At 40.3% G+C, this 17,315-nt stretch overlaps 1 protein-coding gene across 1 annotated transcript in view; it reads left to right on the top strand.

The window, feature by feature from the left end:
• zeb1b (zinc finger E-box binding homeobox 1b) overlaps window positions 1–16,308 on the top strand; it is a 58,579-nt gene extending 42,271 nt beyond the window's left edge. Inside the window, exons 3-8 of the mRNA XM_086160277.1 lie at window positions 3,008–3,169; window positions 4,627–4,829; window positions 5,517–5,622; window positions 5,974–7,700; window positions 11,641–11,821; window positions 12,481–16,308. Of these exons, the coding sequence (XP_086016403.1) occupies window positions 3,008–3,169; window positions 4,627–4,829; window positions 5,517–5,622; window positions 5,974–7,700; window positions 11,641–11,821; window positions 12,481–13,151 (3,050 nt within the window). The 3' untranslated portion in view covers window positions 13,152–16,308. The remainder of the gene's footprint in view (window positions 1–3,007; window positions 3,170–4,626; window positions 4,830–5,516; window positions 5,623–5,973; window positions 7,701–11,640; window positions 11,822–12,480) is intronic.
• Window positions 16,309–17,315: the final 1,007 nt, after the last annotated feature.

Genomic DNA, 17,315 nt, shown 5'->3' with positions numbered 1-17,315 from the left:
TGTTGCTGTTTTGTTTTATGAAGCAGACTGTTTTAGAACCTTTTATTCCCAAAGCACGGCCCCCTTTAAAATGATTTTCAACGTGTATTCTATCGCAGAGCACACATAGCACTGATGCTTGTGAGTCAAGTGCAATCATGCTGTCAAAATGCTAGTCTACCGTAGGGCTTTTATGATGCTGTAATGAGCGTTTGTGTGGCTAAATTATAGCTTGAGATGTAAGCTATACTGGTTTCGATTCCAGTTACACTGATTCTGTGTATTTAATGTGTATTAACATTCAGATGACAGTAGTGGGTAAAAATAGAGGTAAATGTTTCTACATATAAAAAACTAAACTACTCTTAATTGAACCCTTTTGGGAATTTCAACTAACAACATTTCTTTGTACATTATGTCATGATGTGGTGAAAATCCCAGCCACCTTTCTACACTGGAAATAGAGAATCTCTAGAGTGCTAGAAAGACTGTCAATAAAAGATACACAGAGCACAAAGTTGACATTCCTAGGATATGGAGGTTTAAAATCATGCTTAATTCAGAGAGATTTTCCTCATTGTAATGGTAGATGCAGCTCATTGGCTTTACAAACAGCTCTGGAATCTTAGATACCACTGATGTTTCCTTTCCTTGTATACTACATCAAACGCTACACTCAATAGTGCCTTTATACCCATGGGAGATGGAATTAGCAAAGGTCAGCTAGGGAATCCATGATGAGATACCGTTGTATCGTGTTGCAAAGATGCAGGTAGACAGAAAAAGAAGATTGCATGGTCAGTTATTGTATGAGAATATACCGCAAAAAAAATGTGGGACAGACGCCTTTTTTCAAATTGCAACTGCAATAGAACATCCTCCGTTTCACACGGTCTTTGTTCCAGGACCTTTTCGGAGATTTTCTACCCGTGCAGTGGTGCATTCACATCCCTGCGTCAGCATATAAATGGCCTGTGTGATGTTTCATGTCAAGGGAGTAGCTTGATAACAGACACTTCAGTTTGGCTGTGAACCCATCTGGCTCACTCTGTACTCAAAAAAAAAGCTACATGCAGAGTGAAAACATGTACATTACAAAAGTCAAAGGACCAAAACATTGCAGCTCATTAAAGTTTATTGAACTGTAAAGGGCATTGCTTGTCCACCTAAAACTGTCAGTAAGCATTGTCCTCTTTAAGGAAGCATTAATTAAAAACAAAATGTTGAAATAAACGGTTTAAAATTTACTGATTGATCATAGTGCTATGCAGTTGCAAGACTCAAAGCATAGTACGTGTAGGCCTCTTCAGTATTGCTTCCATGTCATCAAACTGGTATCAGACAGTTTACTAGCCTAGCATAGCATGAAGAGTCAAAACAGAAGAGTAAAAACCGGAGAAACAGATCTCTCCAAACAATTTGATTCATTTATTATAAATGATAGCGATAATGTGCCATTTATTATACTTAGGGCATGGTTATTTTTCTATTTTATATGGTTTATTCAAACAGATCTGTTAATGTCTTTGCAAACATTTTGTGAAACTTGAACCAGTCAAGCGCTTTTGGAGGCAAGGCAACATTTACAGACCAATTTTGATTGTCTTCTGCTCTCTTTTGTTGCTCTCTGTCAGCCTGTGATATACTGAATTTGTTACTACAACAGTTAAAGTTTTATGGTACTCACCAGCTAATTTCCTCTTGAATTGCGGGTGAAAAAATCTCATAAGGCCCAAGGGAAAAAAATCTGGCCTTACCCACAAGGCTAGTGTGTGAGTGACACATGAGCCTCATGTGTGCCACATCTTTTACTCTGTCTGATTACAGACCGGCTGGCAGTGTCTCTCAACACGGTCCCAATTCATAAAACATATAACTTCTCTAAGTTGGAGAGTACTCAAATCTATCCTTTTGGCATTCATACAGCGAGGAGTATCAATTGTAGTCGAACTTTCCTGCCCTATTTTTAGTCTCAGCAATGACACATTAGCATAGTCAATGATTCATAGCTCTGTGAGCCGAAGAGCTGTGCAATATTGTCAGTACAGCAAATAATCGCTATCACAACATTGAAGAAACACAGCAAACCCAAAGGGACAGCGAATTTTAAACAGTTGTGTTAATCATGCGGAATAGTGCGCTGTCATGGAGATACATTGTATTATTCCCTGTATGTTGTTATGGCCTTGTCTAGGATCGTTAGCTAGTACATTTAATCTGGAAGAGGTTTCTTAGTTGCTTCTCCTCATGTGACCAAATATTAAGCATAAGCTATTGCTCTTTGGGGAGCTATTGGAGTTGTGTTTACATGCACCTGTGTTTGAATATGTGTGTCTGCAGTAATCCACATGTGATATGGGATATACATCAATACTCATCTAATTATCAGCCTCAGTTTCAACAAGTATCTTAACTAACATCTCGAATAGATGCTTGCTATTCATCCCTTACAAAGAGCAGGACACTGAGTACCCTGTGGCCTTTGAGGCTAATTACTTTCCTCATCCTTCTTTGAACAAAAGCAGTCAGGATATTTGTTTTGGTCCCCCTGGTGCAACACTCCTCAATGAATGTTTGTGATGAAGAGCTTGGACTGTAAAATCCAGCTCACCCGTAATGACACTCACAGTGACATTATTGAATTATCAAACGTCACATACAAATGAGACCATTTCGAATGCAACATCGTGGCTCAGCGGAGAAAGCATCACAAAAAGGGCCGACTACTTTTTTTCTTGTTGCATTTTGACACTGATAACTGGTAGTCAAGGCCAGTGGGTGATATTTGCTGCAGGTGGTGAGTTATTTTGTTTCTTTTTTTTTCAGTGATACCTGAAAAGGTCATGCATGAAAGTAGTTTGAAACTCAAGGATAGTGCTTATAGTGCTAAATAATTAGACCATAATTTTTTTTGCATGAGTATAAGAAGGAAATAACTCCCACGGACTTATGTATCTTCATTTGTTCCATCATTCTACTAATTTATGAGATAAATATATTTTTTTCATCTTTGTATATCCATTTACAGTGAAGGGGGACTGTGTATCGGATGCTGAAGATGATGTGAGCACAGATGCCTTAGTGGAGGAAATGCTTCAGCAGGGGGACACAGCCGTCATCTACCCAGAGGCGCCAGATGACGAGCCCCAACGCCATGGCACACCGGATGCCAGCATTCACGATGAGAATGGTACAGGACTGCACAACTTAAGAAGACTGTTTTTGTCGATTCTAGCTACATTACCAGATCATTTGTACTTTCAATTGATGGAAATTCGATTTATTTTTTTGGTCTTTGCAAATATGCAAAGATCCATTGACTAACTCACACACTATGACTTGGAGCTAATGAAAAAACATCATACCAAGGTATGCAAAACCCTTTTTATCAAGATAGATATAACAACTGCTTGGTATGAAGTCAGGTCTGATGCAACACAAATGAATATGCCCTCAACTATGAAGAATAGCTCTTCTGCATTTTGATAAAATAAATGTGGCATAGTATTGATATATGTTAAGCTTGATTGTTTTTGGACAGTTTTTTCAAAAAAAGGCGTGAAAAGAGACATGGACATTTTTTTTTACTAAATTTGCAAACAAAGAATAAGAAGAAGAATGACCCATAACTGAAGGTAAATTAAAGTTTCTGATATAAAAAAATACATCAATAATTCATGATATATCACAGACTGATGATGCAATACATATCAAGGTCATGCAGAGAGGGGCCCGTGCTTGCATGCATGCAAACTGACCCAAACATGCTCACACACTACAACACAAACCAGTGTTTCCACTAGAGAACTCTCAGATGCTGAGCTCTCACCTGTTTACTTCAACAACCCAGTAATTAGTGGCCTTTTGGGAACAGCTCTGTCTGCTCCATGTCCCACCTCAGGTGTTAACTTCACCCCATTAATACCACTCTCTGACATCATTACACACATAGGGCTGTTTGTGAATTGCAACACACTGGATGCATTTTGACCTTTGGGCTTTTGGCTGTCACCTAGGACCACTGCGGAAAAAAGTGGGAGGTTATAAGAGAAACCGCAACACCTGAGTAAATTTGTCACGTCTGTGCTAGCTCTGAGTCACAGGTACCTGCGCGATAAGGTCTATGCATTCATTCTGTGGCCCTCACCTGTTCAGTCGGGAACTTAATACATCACCTGTTAACAAAGTAATGCGTTACCTGTGTGAGAGCTTGGCAACTGAGACCCTCTGTTCGCCCAGCAGGCTCGTGTTTACAAAGCCCGATTTTCCCTGTATACATGGACGTTTCAGAAATTGTTCAAACTCTGATTAGATGATGGACATGATGTCCGGCCTGTGACAGCAGTAATTGTGAGCTTTTCTTGAAGAAAAATACACAGATGAATATCCGCACTCATGCTATTTTTGTAAAAACAGCAATGTATTTCAAAAGTTCATTCATCAAGTGCTATCAATTTGGCTACCTGGCTGTTTACCTGTGGGGGAGGAACTGTCACTGATTAGTGAAATAGCAGAGGGGTGTTACAGTGACATATCATTTGTGACATTTGTAAGGGCCCTCCCCACTGACCCTTTTGCAAACCCCGCTTGTCCTACTCCTCTCGCACTCACACATGTCCTTTTAACCCTTTCCTTCCTTCTCATTAGGAACTCCTGACTCCTTCTCTCAGCTGCTCACCTGTCCCTACTGCGCGCGAGGGTACAAGCGTTACAGTTCCCTGAAGGAGCACATCAAGTACCGGCACGAGAAGACGGAGGAATGCTTCAGCTGCCCTGAGTGCAGCTATACGTTTGCACATCGTGCTCAACTGGAGAGACACATGACAGCCCATAAGCCAGGAAGGGATCAGGTAACATTATCCTGTTCTGGTATCTGGCATTGATTAAGAAAACTTAATCTTTCCACGTTCAAGCAACCAAAGTATCCAAGAACTATATGACAATGTTGGATTGGAAAAAAAATGTTGCTCTGATTGTATGAAAAAAATATAATTATACAAGAATCATGGGAAATGGCCTAATGACGAGGAAAAAGTTTTTGATGAAATAATAATGTGATATGGTTGACGAAAGCTTTCATTGAAAATTTCTTTTTTTCTAAAGTATATAACTAATTCATTTATTTGATACATCATAGAATGTTATTATTTAGAATTTTAATACAATCTATAGACACATACACACTCACATTCACAGCAACATTCCACCAAGAAAGTATCCAAAGTTGTCTTTAGATAGCCAATATTTTGTAAAGCACCTTGAAGTCTGCCCTGTTTTGAATTTAGATAATTACTTCTGTTGGAAGTAAATCAATACTTAACGAATATTTACAGAGTAATGTATCTTGTGTCCCTCGTGAACTCCTGTAGGTTCTGATAAAGTGACTAAATAAGCTTACAAACATGATGAATAAACATGAACTTTCGCCCTCAATTGACTAATAACATTGTGACATGAATTAGTAGCGGTTCAAAGGTTGTGTTGAAAATGTTTTCAGTAAGTATCACATTGAAAGCCCCCTCTTCTTGTTTTGACAGAGACACATCACGCAGTCAGGGGGTAACCGTAAATTCAAGTGCACTGAGTGTGGCAAAGCATTTAAGTACAAGCACCATCTGAAGGAGCACCTACGCATCCACAGCGGTAAATAGCCACGGATATTTTAGTTTCTATAGCAAAAATATACAGCTGTTATTTATGTTGTAGCTAATTCCCTGTATTTAAATATCCCTCATTGTGTTTCAGGCCATTGTGTGTTCTTCCTTTTATGAATCATAATTGTGTTTCTTTTGGCATTATGGGACAGTAATTAGAGGAGGGAATTTCCCAACGGTACTATTCCAGCATCATTGATATGCATTAGAGCTCTTTTCTTTAGTTAGTGATCATAGACGAGCTTGCCTGTTTAGCCTCATTCACTCATGGAAATCTGTGTTTCTTCTACTCCCACGACTTTCTTTCTGTCTCTGTCTCATACAATTTGCTTGTATAAAGGAGAGAAACCCTATGAGTGTTCCAACTGCAAGAAGCGCTTCTCCCACTCGGGCTCATACAGCTCACACATTAGCAGCAAGAAGTGCATCAGCCTCATCTCAGTGAACGGCAGACCGCGTGTGGGCAACAAGACACAAAACCAGGGTCCGCCAACAATCCTTCCTACATCACCATCTATCCTCCGCAACCAAATTAGAGAGAAGCTGGAGCACAGCAAACCCCTCCAGGAACAACTGCCCCTCAACCAGATCAAGAGTGAGCCTGTGGACTATGAGTACAAGCCATCAGTGATGACGTCCCCAAACGTTGCTGGCATGAATGGTGGGGTTTTCAATGGAGGTGCCGCAGCTCCCTTGCAGGGCACTGTACAAGCTGTTGTTTTGCCCACAGTGGGACTAGTTTCGCCCATCAGTATCAACCTAGCTGATCTGCAGAATGCTCTCAAAGTGGCAGTGGATGGCAACGTCATTCGACAGGTGCTGGAAAACAATGCCAAAGGCCAGGCGCAGGTGAACTCTGGGTTAACCACTGGAACTCTTCTCCCCCCACAGCAGCAACTCATCTCAGCCATCAGTTTGCCAATTGTGGGTCAGGATGGAAATGCAAAAATAATCATAAATTACAGTTTAGACCCCAGCCAGGGCCAGCTGACAGCCCAAAACCTTAAGAAGGAGCCTGAGAGCCCAGTCTCAGCAACTCAGCTTACCACTGAGACCCTCAAGTCTCAGAAACTCCCAGAAGATCTTACCATCAAGGGAGCCAGAGCCACTGAGACGAAAGAAGAGGAAAACACCACTAAAACTTGTCTCCTGTGTGATAATTGTCCTGCAGGACTAGAAGCGCTCCATGCCCTCAAACACTGCAAGAAGGATGGTCTCAGGCTGAAGGGCGAGCCTGATGTTACTGCACTGCTGTCGGAGGGGGGACTCTGCAACCAGCCCAAGAACCTCTTATCTCTGCTCAAGGCCTACTTTGCCCTAAACGCAGAGCCCTCTAAGGATGAGCTAGCTAAGATATCAGATTCAGTCAGCCTACCACTCCATGTGGTGAAGAAGTGGTTCGATAAAATGCAAGAAGGTCAAATATCACTAGGTGCCCCAACACCTCCTTCAGAGGAGGAGGACACATGCGATGCCAATAGTGTGGTGTCTCTGGTGCCAGGGAAGGACATGGTCACTATGATCCCCTCTGTGACTCAGGACAGTCCCCCCGAAGCTACTCCAGCTGAAGTCAATGGCACTCACAGCTCACCAACCCCTCCCTCACCTCTAAACTTGACAGCTGACGGTCCCATTTCAGCCCAGCCCCCCCAGAGCACTGAAGGACCCCTAGACCTTTCGCTGCCAAAGCCTGACCGAGAGGAAACGGAGGCCATGATAAGTAAAGCCCGCGTTTACCAGTCCCCCTCCTCTGTTTCTACTAATCAAGACGAACCTCTGAATTTAACTTGCACAAAAAAAGAAGCATCGCCACTCTCATCCGTGGGCACCAGCCCCATTGCACTGTATGCCAGCCAGCCAAGTGCCAACCCCCTCAACATTACAACCACTCAGCTCCCCACTCTGGTGGCGATTGCTGACCAGAGCCGCATGCACTGCCTCAGGGCGCTAACCACCACCAACAAACAGACTATCCTGATCCCTCAGCTGGCGTACACCTATACCACTACAGCTAACAGCCCTGCTGGGACAGAGACGCAAGAAACAATCCACCTCAATGGAATAAAGGTGAGCATTACTTGGGTCCTTGTCCTTTTTCGAATGAACATAACATTTTTCTCGTGAGATATGTGTTATATTGGAAAAATTATCATCTTGTCTGGGTAAACACAGTGAGCACACTTAAGTGACTCAACAACATCTTTTGAGAGGTCTGTACCTGGGGATTTCAAAGTTTCCTGATCGGAAACCAAGTAGAAATGGGCATTCTTTTTTGAATTAAAACTTATCACTGACCTTGGCTGAACCTTCTTATTTTTGGCCATTTAACAGAGCCAGGTGACACGCTTCTTCCTGTTTTGTGCATTTCTACCAAACTAAGCTAATGGCCTCTTGGCATTACTTTTGTGTCACACATCCATAGCCATGAGTAATCTTGAGCTTTCCATCTTACTCTGCTGAAAGGTAATGAGCATATTTCCTGAATGTTGAACTATTTTTTCTTCCACCTTATCTATTGTTTTTAATGACTCCATGACCAATTGCACAAATGTGAGATGTGCATCTTTAAATACCTTATCATTCTCATAGCTCACTCAGCATTTTAGATTCACTTATGGCACCCTTAGTGACTCTGGAGAACAGACTCAGCCAAGAGTTTAAATTCCTAACTTGTATGTGAGGTAATCGATGTATGGCTCATTGCAGACACATTGCGTGTTTAAGCCACGTGTCATCATGTGAGGCAAGTCGATTTGAATCAAGTTTTCTTTGTTTGATGCAATCACTCAAACGGATCAGTGAAGATCATTACTTTTTATTGTTCAAAACCACCACAACATGATACATAGTCTGACACCGTCTAAAATCTAATCAATAAGTCATATATAGAAATGTCAAAATACCGCCCTTTGTAAAAATGATAGCCCTCAATAGCTCTTCATTGTGTAGACAGGTAATGGGGCTGTAATGATGGATGTAGATCTGTCTGAGTGTGAGTGATCTCGTGGGCCATCACCGTAGGACACGAAACTGCACTTTACTGCTAAGCCTCATATTGATCTGCTGGAATCTTTCTAAACTCAACACCCTTGCCTGCCTCATCGATTAATTGTTGTTGTATTACACTTTTTGTGTTAAGTGGATTGGCCCAGACCTGCGTCAGAAACAAAACTGCATGCATATCTAGGTTTCATAACAATACCTCTTAAATAATATCACTAGAAACAAGTTTTTCTCAGAACTAATGAGTATTTTTATCTTCTTGGAAAAACTTAACCTCTGGACTTATTTGTCATCTGTGTTGACTATCAGTACAATTTGACAAATTGTGGCTCATCTAATTGTTCACTTTTGGACATTGCTATTAAAAACGGGCTTGGTGTTTTTCCATACAAAACTCTGAGTTTTTACATATTTATTTGAGTGGAAGACCAAATAAATAATTGGACATCTATGAAATGCTCCTCATTTCTCCTCATGCCATGGCAAAATAGTCTATTTATTAAGCTGTATATCATCAAAATATGTATATATGTATGTATGTATATGTATATATATATATATATATATATATACATATATATATATATATACAATATATACCAAAACCTCAGATAAGAATTGTATAAACAAGGTGAACAAATCTTGCTTGATATAGAATATATCTTCTCAAATGCTAAATGGCATTAGATGTTTGTTATTAAGTTTTGGGATCCTGAAATTGTGCCCTATCTAAGCGTTGTGTTTAATACCATGAAGATGGAATTTTAGGTCACTGTTAAAGCTTAGGAGTTAAAGCTAGGAGTTCAATTGCTGGCCACACCATTAACGTAATTATAAACACTGATCTGACTTTTACATCAATGTTCACAGATATGATGTCACCTTAAAGTATGTAAAAACCTGGTGATTATATTATATTATATTATATTATATTATATTATATTATATTATATTATATTATATTATATTATATTATATTATATTATATTATATATAAGTTAACACATACATTTGTAATAATGCCCAGCCATAATCCAGCGCTATCCTTTCACACGTGTTGCTCACGAGGAGTTTTCCACGTTTAGGCAGTGTTATGCTCTGGAGATCGCATGTTTTTGTATATTGTGATTGGAACACAATCATACATCATAGGTGTGCCTTATAGGTGTTTCTTACATAAATAATGGGCATTTTAGATGTTTTTATTTTATCAACACACTAAACACACATTTCAAGAAAATAATATGACCGTCACTCTAAGACCTGCTTGGTTAAAGGCAGTTGGATATCCGTTCTCGACATACTCTTACATTTCCTCTCATACACACAGCCCACGTGAGTAAAGCCAAGATAACGTCTGGTTTCCTTTGCATGTTTAAAAGGAGCTTTAGTCAGAGGAAGCGGCAGAAGCCCCTAGTAGAGTGCTATACAGAATGACTGATAAAGTGATATTTAGTTTAAAGATGGTGTTAGGGTCAAGGAAGTCAAAAAATACATGCAGTAGAAGTCAAAAGGAAGACATCCTAAGCAGTTTTAAAGGGGGCTTTAAATGACCTTTGCCAACTTTGAGCGATACAGGGAATCAGCTGAGCCCATTTAATGCCTAGAAGGAGATGACTAAGTTGTCAGCTGATATGGGCTGGCTTACATCAGCTGATGCTCGCTGATATAACAGGGTTAAGAGCACAGCTTGACATGGTGGCCTGCCTGAACTAACACACACCACATCTCCCAGCTTACCTATGAATGTACCTTTGAAGGCCGTCAAAGTCAAATTGGTTCAACTTTTTTTTTTTTTTTTTCTGTTTCGGTTCAGAAACAGTCCTTCTTTGCTGAGCTGCATTTCATAATTTCATAAACTCCTTTCCTCTGCTAAACATCTCACACTAAGCCCAGAGCACCACATGTTGGGGTTGGGGGATGTAGGGCAGATAGCTCCCCCCTAAAAACATATTTTGATGTCTGTAACCACACTTCTTTTCATGTCCCATTCATTATTTATTCTGTTTGATTGCATGATTTTCAATCTTATATCAAAGCTCAGTTAGGCACATTGTTGCAATGTGTATTTTACATTCATGCTAATATTGCATACTAATAATCCTCTATTTATATTCTGGTAAGATCAGAGCAAGCTTTTAAATTAGTTTTCATGTCCTCAGGAGCAGAACCATTTCATAACATGTTAAACTTTGCCAGAATGAATAGTCTGTCAATACAAAGTCATTTATAGTCATTATTGTTTAATTCAACAACATGCAGGTAGCTATATTGCTGAGATTAGGGCTTGGGTCAGTGAATTCAATGTGAAGCTTAGGAAAAAATAAGTCCTGTTTCTCTTGTCATTGTACCTTTGGCTCATTAAAGTTTCCTTTGTAAAGAGCACCGATGGCCAGTATATATGTACCCACATGTAGCCTATAATTCACTTTATATTTAAGCTGTTTATGTTGTAAGATTTTATTGTTGCATATTCTTGATGTTGCTCGGCAACCCTTTGTGTAAATTTCCAGTATGGCTCCTGACTGTATTCACTCAACCAGATTCTTTCATCGATTTTTGCCCCTTAATGGGAATCCCTTTATAAATTATCAGGATATAGCCTCTGATGATGGAATAAACTGTATAAACACATCATATTAAAGTCACAATTGTTTCTAGTTTCCACATTTTTGATTAGAGATCTTACACTGAAACTAGTGGGATCTCATGTGAAACTACCATGAATATTCTCAGTCATATCACAGATGAAATGCGATCAGAAACAAAGCATTCATTTAGTCTGAAAACTTATTTCAGTTTGCAGACTATGTTTGGATCCCATTTTGGTTTCTCTCAGCTCAGGAAATACCTGACAAAGAACCAGGTTGGATTAAGAATTTATTTATCATCTTTGAGGGCTTGAAAGTGAAAGGGAATGGATTTCTTTTTTCTGAGTTGAACATTGTCTTTCAGGAATTTCTCCTAGGATGTTGACACCTCCATTATGTCTCCAACTCTGTAGGAAGAGAGGCCAGACACAGCCTCGGACGATGCGCCCACTTTGGAGGAGCCCAATGACTCTGACTCGGGCCCTCCAAGGAAGAAGATGAAGAAGACAGACAGTGGTATGTACGCCTGCGACCTGTGCGACAAGATCTTCCAGAAGAGCAGCTCGCTGCTGAGACACAAATATGAACACACAGGTGAATAAAAGTCCCCATGTGTTGTACGCATGCATGCGCGCGTGCACGCACTCTGTCTCTCTCTCTCTCTCTCTCACACACACACACGCAAGCACGGGCGTAGCATGAGAACATGTCTCACCATCACCTAGTCCTGGGAAGGATGAATCAGAGTGCGATTTTGAGGGGGATTTCACAGTGTAAAGAAGGGTGGACACCTCCATTCCAGCAGGTATTACTCAACATGCACAGAAGAGGTCTGAGAGTTTCTTTCCGCCGACTCCCAATCTCTGCACTGCCAGCTCCTCATGTAAAGCACCAAATGTTGCAACAGGCGAGCTCTGGTAGTGATTTGGGTTGCTCTGAGGTGCACAGGCGCAGGTCAACGCTCTCAGCGGATATTTATATTTATTACCCCAATACCTGGCGAGCAACTATTGTTTTCAGCTCCAGATGACATCATCGTAGGTGAAACTAGCTGTTCCCTGCCTGGATAAAGTTTCCTTGACGGGTTTCAGGCACAATTGTTGTGTTGTATTGTTGTGTTTTGAGATGTTCTCCTAGGATACATTGATGTGGCGCGTAAGGTTTTCCTCCGTGTCCGTCGCCTTTGCGCGGCAGCCTTTTTTTCCGCCCTCCTCAAAAAAATGTTAACGCATATCTGTCTGCTCTCCATGCAGGGAAGCGACCTCATGAGTGCAGCATCTGCACCAAGGCATTTAAACACAAACACCACTTAATTGAACATATGAGGCTCCACTCGGGAGAGAAGCCCTACCAGTGTGACAAGTGCGGCAAGCGCTTCTCGCACTCGGGCTCCTACTCGCAACACATGAACCACCGCTACTCCTACTGCAAGAAGGAAACCCAGAGCCAAGGCAGGGAGAGCCCAGAGGAGGATGGCGAAACCCAGCTGGAGGCCTTGAGCCGGATGCAGAGGCCGCTTCTGGCTCCCTCCCAGCTGGATTCAGATGAGCGAGGGAGCAGCACCAGAGAGGATGAGGAAAGCGAGGAGTACGAGGAGGAGGAGGAGGAAGGCGCAGTTGACATGGATGACATCCAGGTGGTGCAGATAGGAGAAGAAGGAGGGGATGAGGAGGAGGAGGAGGGGGAGGAGGAGGTGGCGAAGACAGAGATAGACGAGGAAGAGGAAGCTGACACGAGGCAGGAGGAGGTGCTCGGGAACTGTAATGAAGAGGAGGAAGTCAAGATGGACGTAGAGGAGGCAACGGTTACAGAAGACAAAAAAGTGGAGGGGGAGGTCATGGAAGAGGCCGGAGGTGGAACAAACAGGAACACAGCCTCTGAAGAGGAAAAGCAGATACTTCAGGAGAAAGGAGATACTGAGTAAATGAGGGATCGGACCTCCTCCATGAGACGCAATCAGATTCCTCCTCTCCCTGCACAGAGGATGAACGCCAGAGATGATGTCTGGTCACTCTGACAGTCCGTTTCAGTTCACTACTGTGTAGAAATCCAGGTGTGCCTGAAAAATTACTAGTGACTTTTCCACAGGAGAATGATTTCTCGAATCCATTTGTAAAGAATAAGATGAAGAACGTGAATTTTAACAAACGAAGGAAATGCATTATACAGACTTTGGAAGCTAGAGCCGACTTGTTTTAGATAATGTTTTATTACTAAAACACCTTGGTTCATTTCTTTTTATCAGTGTTACTAATTTTGTCACTCATATTTTAGCCTTTGAAAGCTGTACAGTTGGGAGATATTTCTATACCTTTTTATTGCCAATGAACATAAAAAAAAAATCAGTATTTTATTAAGTTGGAAGGAAAATAAGAAAAAAAAATCCTGTGCACTACAAGTGGCTTGGTTTACCTATGGATCGAGCAGTTGAGCTGTGTTGTCTACCCTTCAGTATTACCGCACTAGAAATACCACATAACGCGAGCGGATGTGAACATTCAAATTTATTTTAGTATAGTTTTGATTTGATTTTGAGCCTAAAGATTAAAAGCAACAGTGAGTCCATGGGTCTTTCTAGACATTTAGATACATTTTTTTTTTTTGTCAGTTATTTTGATCAAGTTTAAAACCTTGTTTATTTTTACATTTTTTTTTCTATTGTTAATTTTGAAATTTTAGGAAATATGCACAATGGCTTTGTTTTTTTCGAGTTGGGTGAGAGGATTGATGCCACTCGTATTTCCAATAAATCCGCAGGTCTGGCAAGCAGCCGTTCTGTTTAGCTTAGTATAACTGGAAAACTACTAGTAAATCTCTATTAACAGATAAATTAAAAGAGTCCACCTACAGGCAGTCTCTGAAGTCCCATTCTCAGCTGATACTGAAAAAAAATGCAATATAAAATATAAAAAATTGGCACGATGCATAAGTACCCACCTGTCAGAATTTCACTATCAAATCTGTTGTTTATATGCTTTTTTGCCTTATTTTGGTTTTCTTTTCTTTTCTTTTTTCTTTTGGAGTGGAATTTTTTATTTTTAAGTTTGGTTTTTTTGCATTTTTTCAAAAGTGTTGGAGCGTCTGTGTGCGATGCCTTCGTCATCAAATGTGTGTTTTAAAAAGTTACTTTTGGCCCTCATTAACTGAGCGGTCATCCACTAGTTAGCATGCATTATTAGCATAACCGTGCTGTGCTATGTGAAGCTCATAGATGACATTAAAATGTAAGTCTAGCATGTTTTTTTTTTTTCTTTTCCAGTTCAAGTGCATCATATGAAATCGGGCTAATTTCGTTGAATACAAAAGCCAGATCTTAATGGGTTTTGCTCCAGTGGCAAGATAGTGTGCCCTTGAAGCTAATCTGATATTGCAGCTACATTTTATTCATTGTATCTCATGTGATGCAAACTGATCTGAACCGAATTCTAAAAGACATTGGAGCATCGAGATCTTTTGCAATATTATTCTTGACTATCACAGTGTTTATCTTTTTCATTGTTGACAATTTGAAAAGCTTAGAGGAGTCACAAGATCATGGCAAGTGTATCTCCCTTAAAGTACCAAATTTGCATTAGCCACCTTGTCTTGCTCTGTGGACTGCACGCATGGAAGACTTGGGAAACACTCAACACTTTTTTTTATTTCTTCCTAACGGACAGAAACAGTGAGCCCGCCAATGATGCTATATGAAATTGTTACGATTTGAACAAAATCACCTGTTTCACCCTGTTTCCTTAGTTTGTGCTAAGCTCCGTTAGGTGGTTGCAAGCTGTAGCTTTTTTGATTTCTTTATAGAGTGGTATCAGTATTCCTTTCCCAAAATCACAAATATTATTTCATCGCTTTGAATGATAATAAGAAGATGATAATAATCGAACAAACAGTGAGAAAAACATGCATATCAAAAGTGCCATTGAATATTGCTATCAAAGCTTAGCAGGTATGATCAGGTCTTGCCAGGTTCCAGATCAAACAGTAATCCAGAAATGCTGTTGATTTTGGCTTGCAACCGCACCGAAGAGAGCAGACTCTCGCCTACTACTTCCGGCTTCACCGCTTTTCCGCTTACAGTAGTTGCTTTCATTACTGATCCAAGCAGCTCAAAAGTAAGACAATGCACATGGTTTAAAACAGCTGTCGATGAAGCTTGGTCTGTAATATTTAACTCTGTCCTGCCTTTGCAAAACTTGTTCAGTGCACTTGTTTAACACACCATGGAATGCTCAGATGTCTCTTCAGGTAACAAAATGAAGGCAAAATATGAATCCCAGGAGTATAATTCAACAACATTTTACCTGTCAGTATTATTTTTTTTCTTTTTTTTTTTTTTGCCTGTTGTATTGTTCTGTGTTCTGTTTCAGTGTGCGTACTGTATGTTTTCAGCAATTGCAGTATTATCCCCTCCCCCAATGAGTTGGGTATGTCTGTTTAGTCATAGAGAACTTTTATATTTATGTGTCTTATTTTTTATATTTCTTTATGGTTATTTATTACACTATGTAGTGTACAATACTGTAGTTTGTATTAATACGATAATATATTTTAGTATGGAAAAAAAAATGATTCAAAGGCAAATAACTTCAAGCCTGGAAAAATAAGACTCCGGCATACTGAATAATGTTTTTTGAACAAATAAATTATGTTTGTCCTCGGGAATAAAGAAAGAAACTCACACCCTGCAAGCCTGAAAATTGGAACCTGTGATCGTGATCTCTTTGCATCCATTCTCATGTTAGTTTAGTTTTTTTTTCCCCTCTCTAATATGAAGCTACTGAACTTTTGAAAAATAAGTGTATGTCTAATAGCATGAGTGTGCTGTTATATTGAAGGATGATCCTCAACCACACAGAACTGTCCTTTTGCCAAGCCAAAATAATGTTCTTTTTGTTTGTTTTTTTTTTTTTTGTTTTTTTTTTTTGCTAATGTGTTACCTTAAATGTCAGTGTCAAGACCACGCCCAATTTTATATACCCCTACCCTTTTAACACCCTCATCTTTTTTATAGTGGTTGTTTTTTTCTCCTCTTTTTCATTCTTTTCATGACTCCCCATCTCACAATAAAATACATCAATTACAAGATGTTGGGTTTGTGATGATATCGTCATTGCTGGAGTTTCCCTGCACTCTGGTTAACCTTTGTATCGACGTCCGCAGATCGGCTCTTTGCAACTGACCCTTATTCGGTGTCTAATAAGCTTTGGAAACAAAATACGCCCAAGACAGTTTGTCTCTCGAACTGTTCATTGGTTGATTTTTCAAAAGTTGAAGAGTTTATTTTTTACTTTCACCACATGGTTGATATGGGTTCTCATATTTTTTAGGTGTGACCCCAAGTATTCGCAATCGTTTCTATCCCGGGTATTAGTTGAAAACATAGATGGTTAATAGAAAATATTTGGCCAATTTTTGTTTATTTATTGTCAGTTCAAGGTGAATATTTGACAATATTGCACCTTTTTGCAACTGAAATGAGTCACTTCTGCAAGATCCAAAAGAGCTCCATTGGATAATCGTTTTAGGACATACTGGTGTTTACTTTATTGGTCTACTGGGAATACACTTCACATTTGGAGCCAACGAGAACGATTCTTACCAGACCTTAAAACATAGATGGTGCCAGAAAGTACACGTCTGTACATCTTTCTGCTCTGACTCTCAACTTCGAGTTAAGAGTCTGTCAGCCTAAACAGTAAATGCTAAATGGTCTCAACGTATATAGCTCTTAAACACCTCGCTGTGTCAGTGGTTCACATCGATTGTGACAGAACTGCCATACAAAGCTCTAACCAGGCCATTGGGAGCACCTTGGGGTTTAGTGTTTTGCCTTAGGACACTTCACAGACATGCAGACAGACACCCCAGTACATTGTTTTTTCCAATCCTGTGCTAATGACATTGAACGATCTACCTATTTCTAACTACAGAATATCAATAGGCTCCGCCCCTTCCTCACTTCACACGCAGTAGCCAGTCTCATCCGTGGCCTTGTCAGCTCCCGGCTGGATTTCTGCAGCTCTATTCTTTTCGGTCTTCCCCCAACAAATCCAGCTCCACCAGAACTCTCCAGCACGGATCAAAACTCGGACCC

The sequence above is a fragment of the Fistularia commersonii genome, chromosome 15 (genome assembly GCF_037954325.1).
Source record: "Fistularia commersonii isolate RoL2024-O1a breed Wild chromosome 15, RoL_Fcom_v1.0, whole genome shotgun sequence".
NCBI lineage: Eukaryota > Metazoa > Chordata > Actinopteri > Syngnathiformes > Fistulariidae > Fistularia > Fistularia commersonii.
Note: the sequence above shows the minus strand (reverse complement) of the source record. Positions and strands in the feature narration are given on the sequence as shown.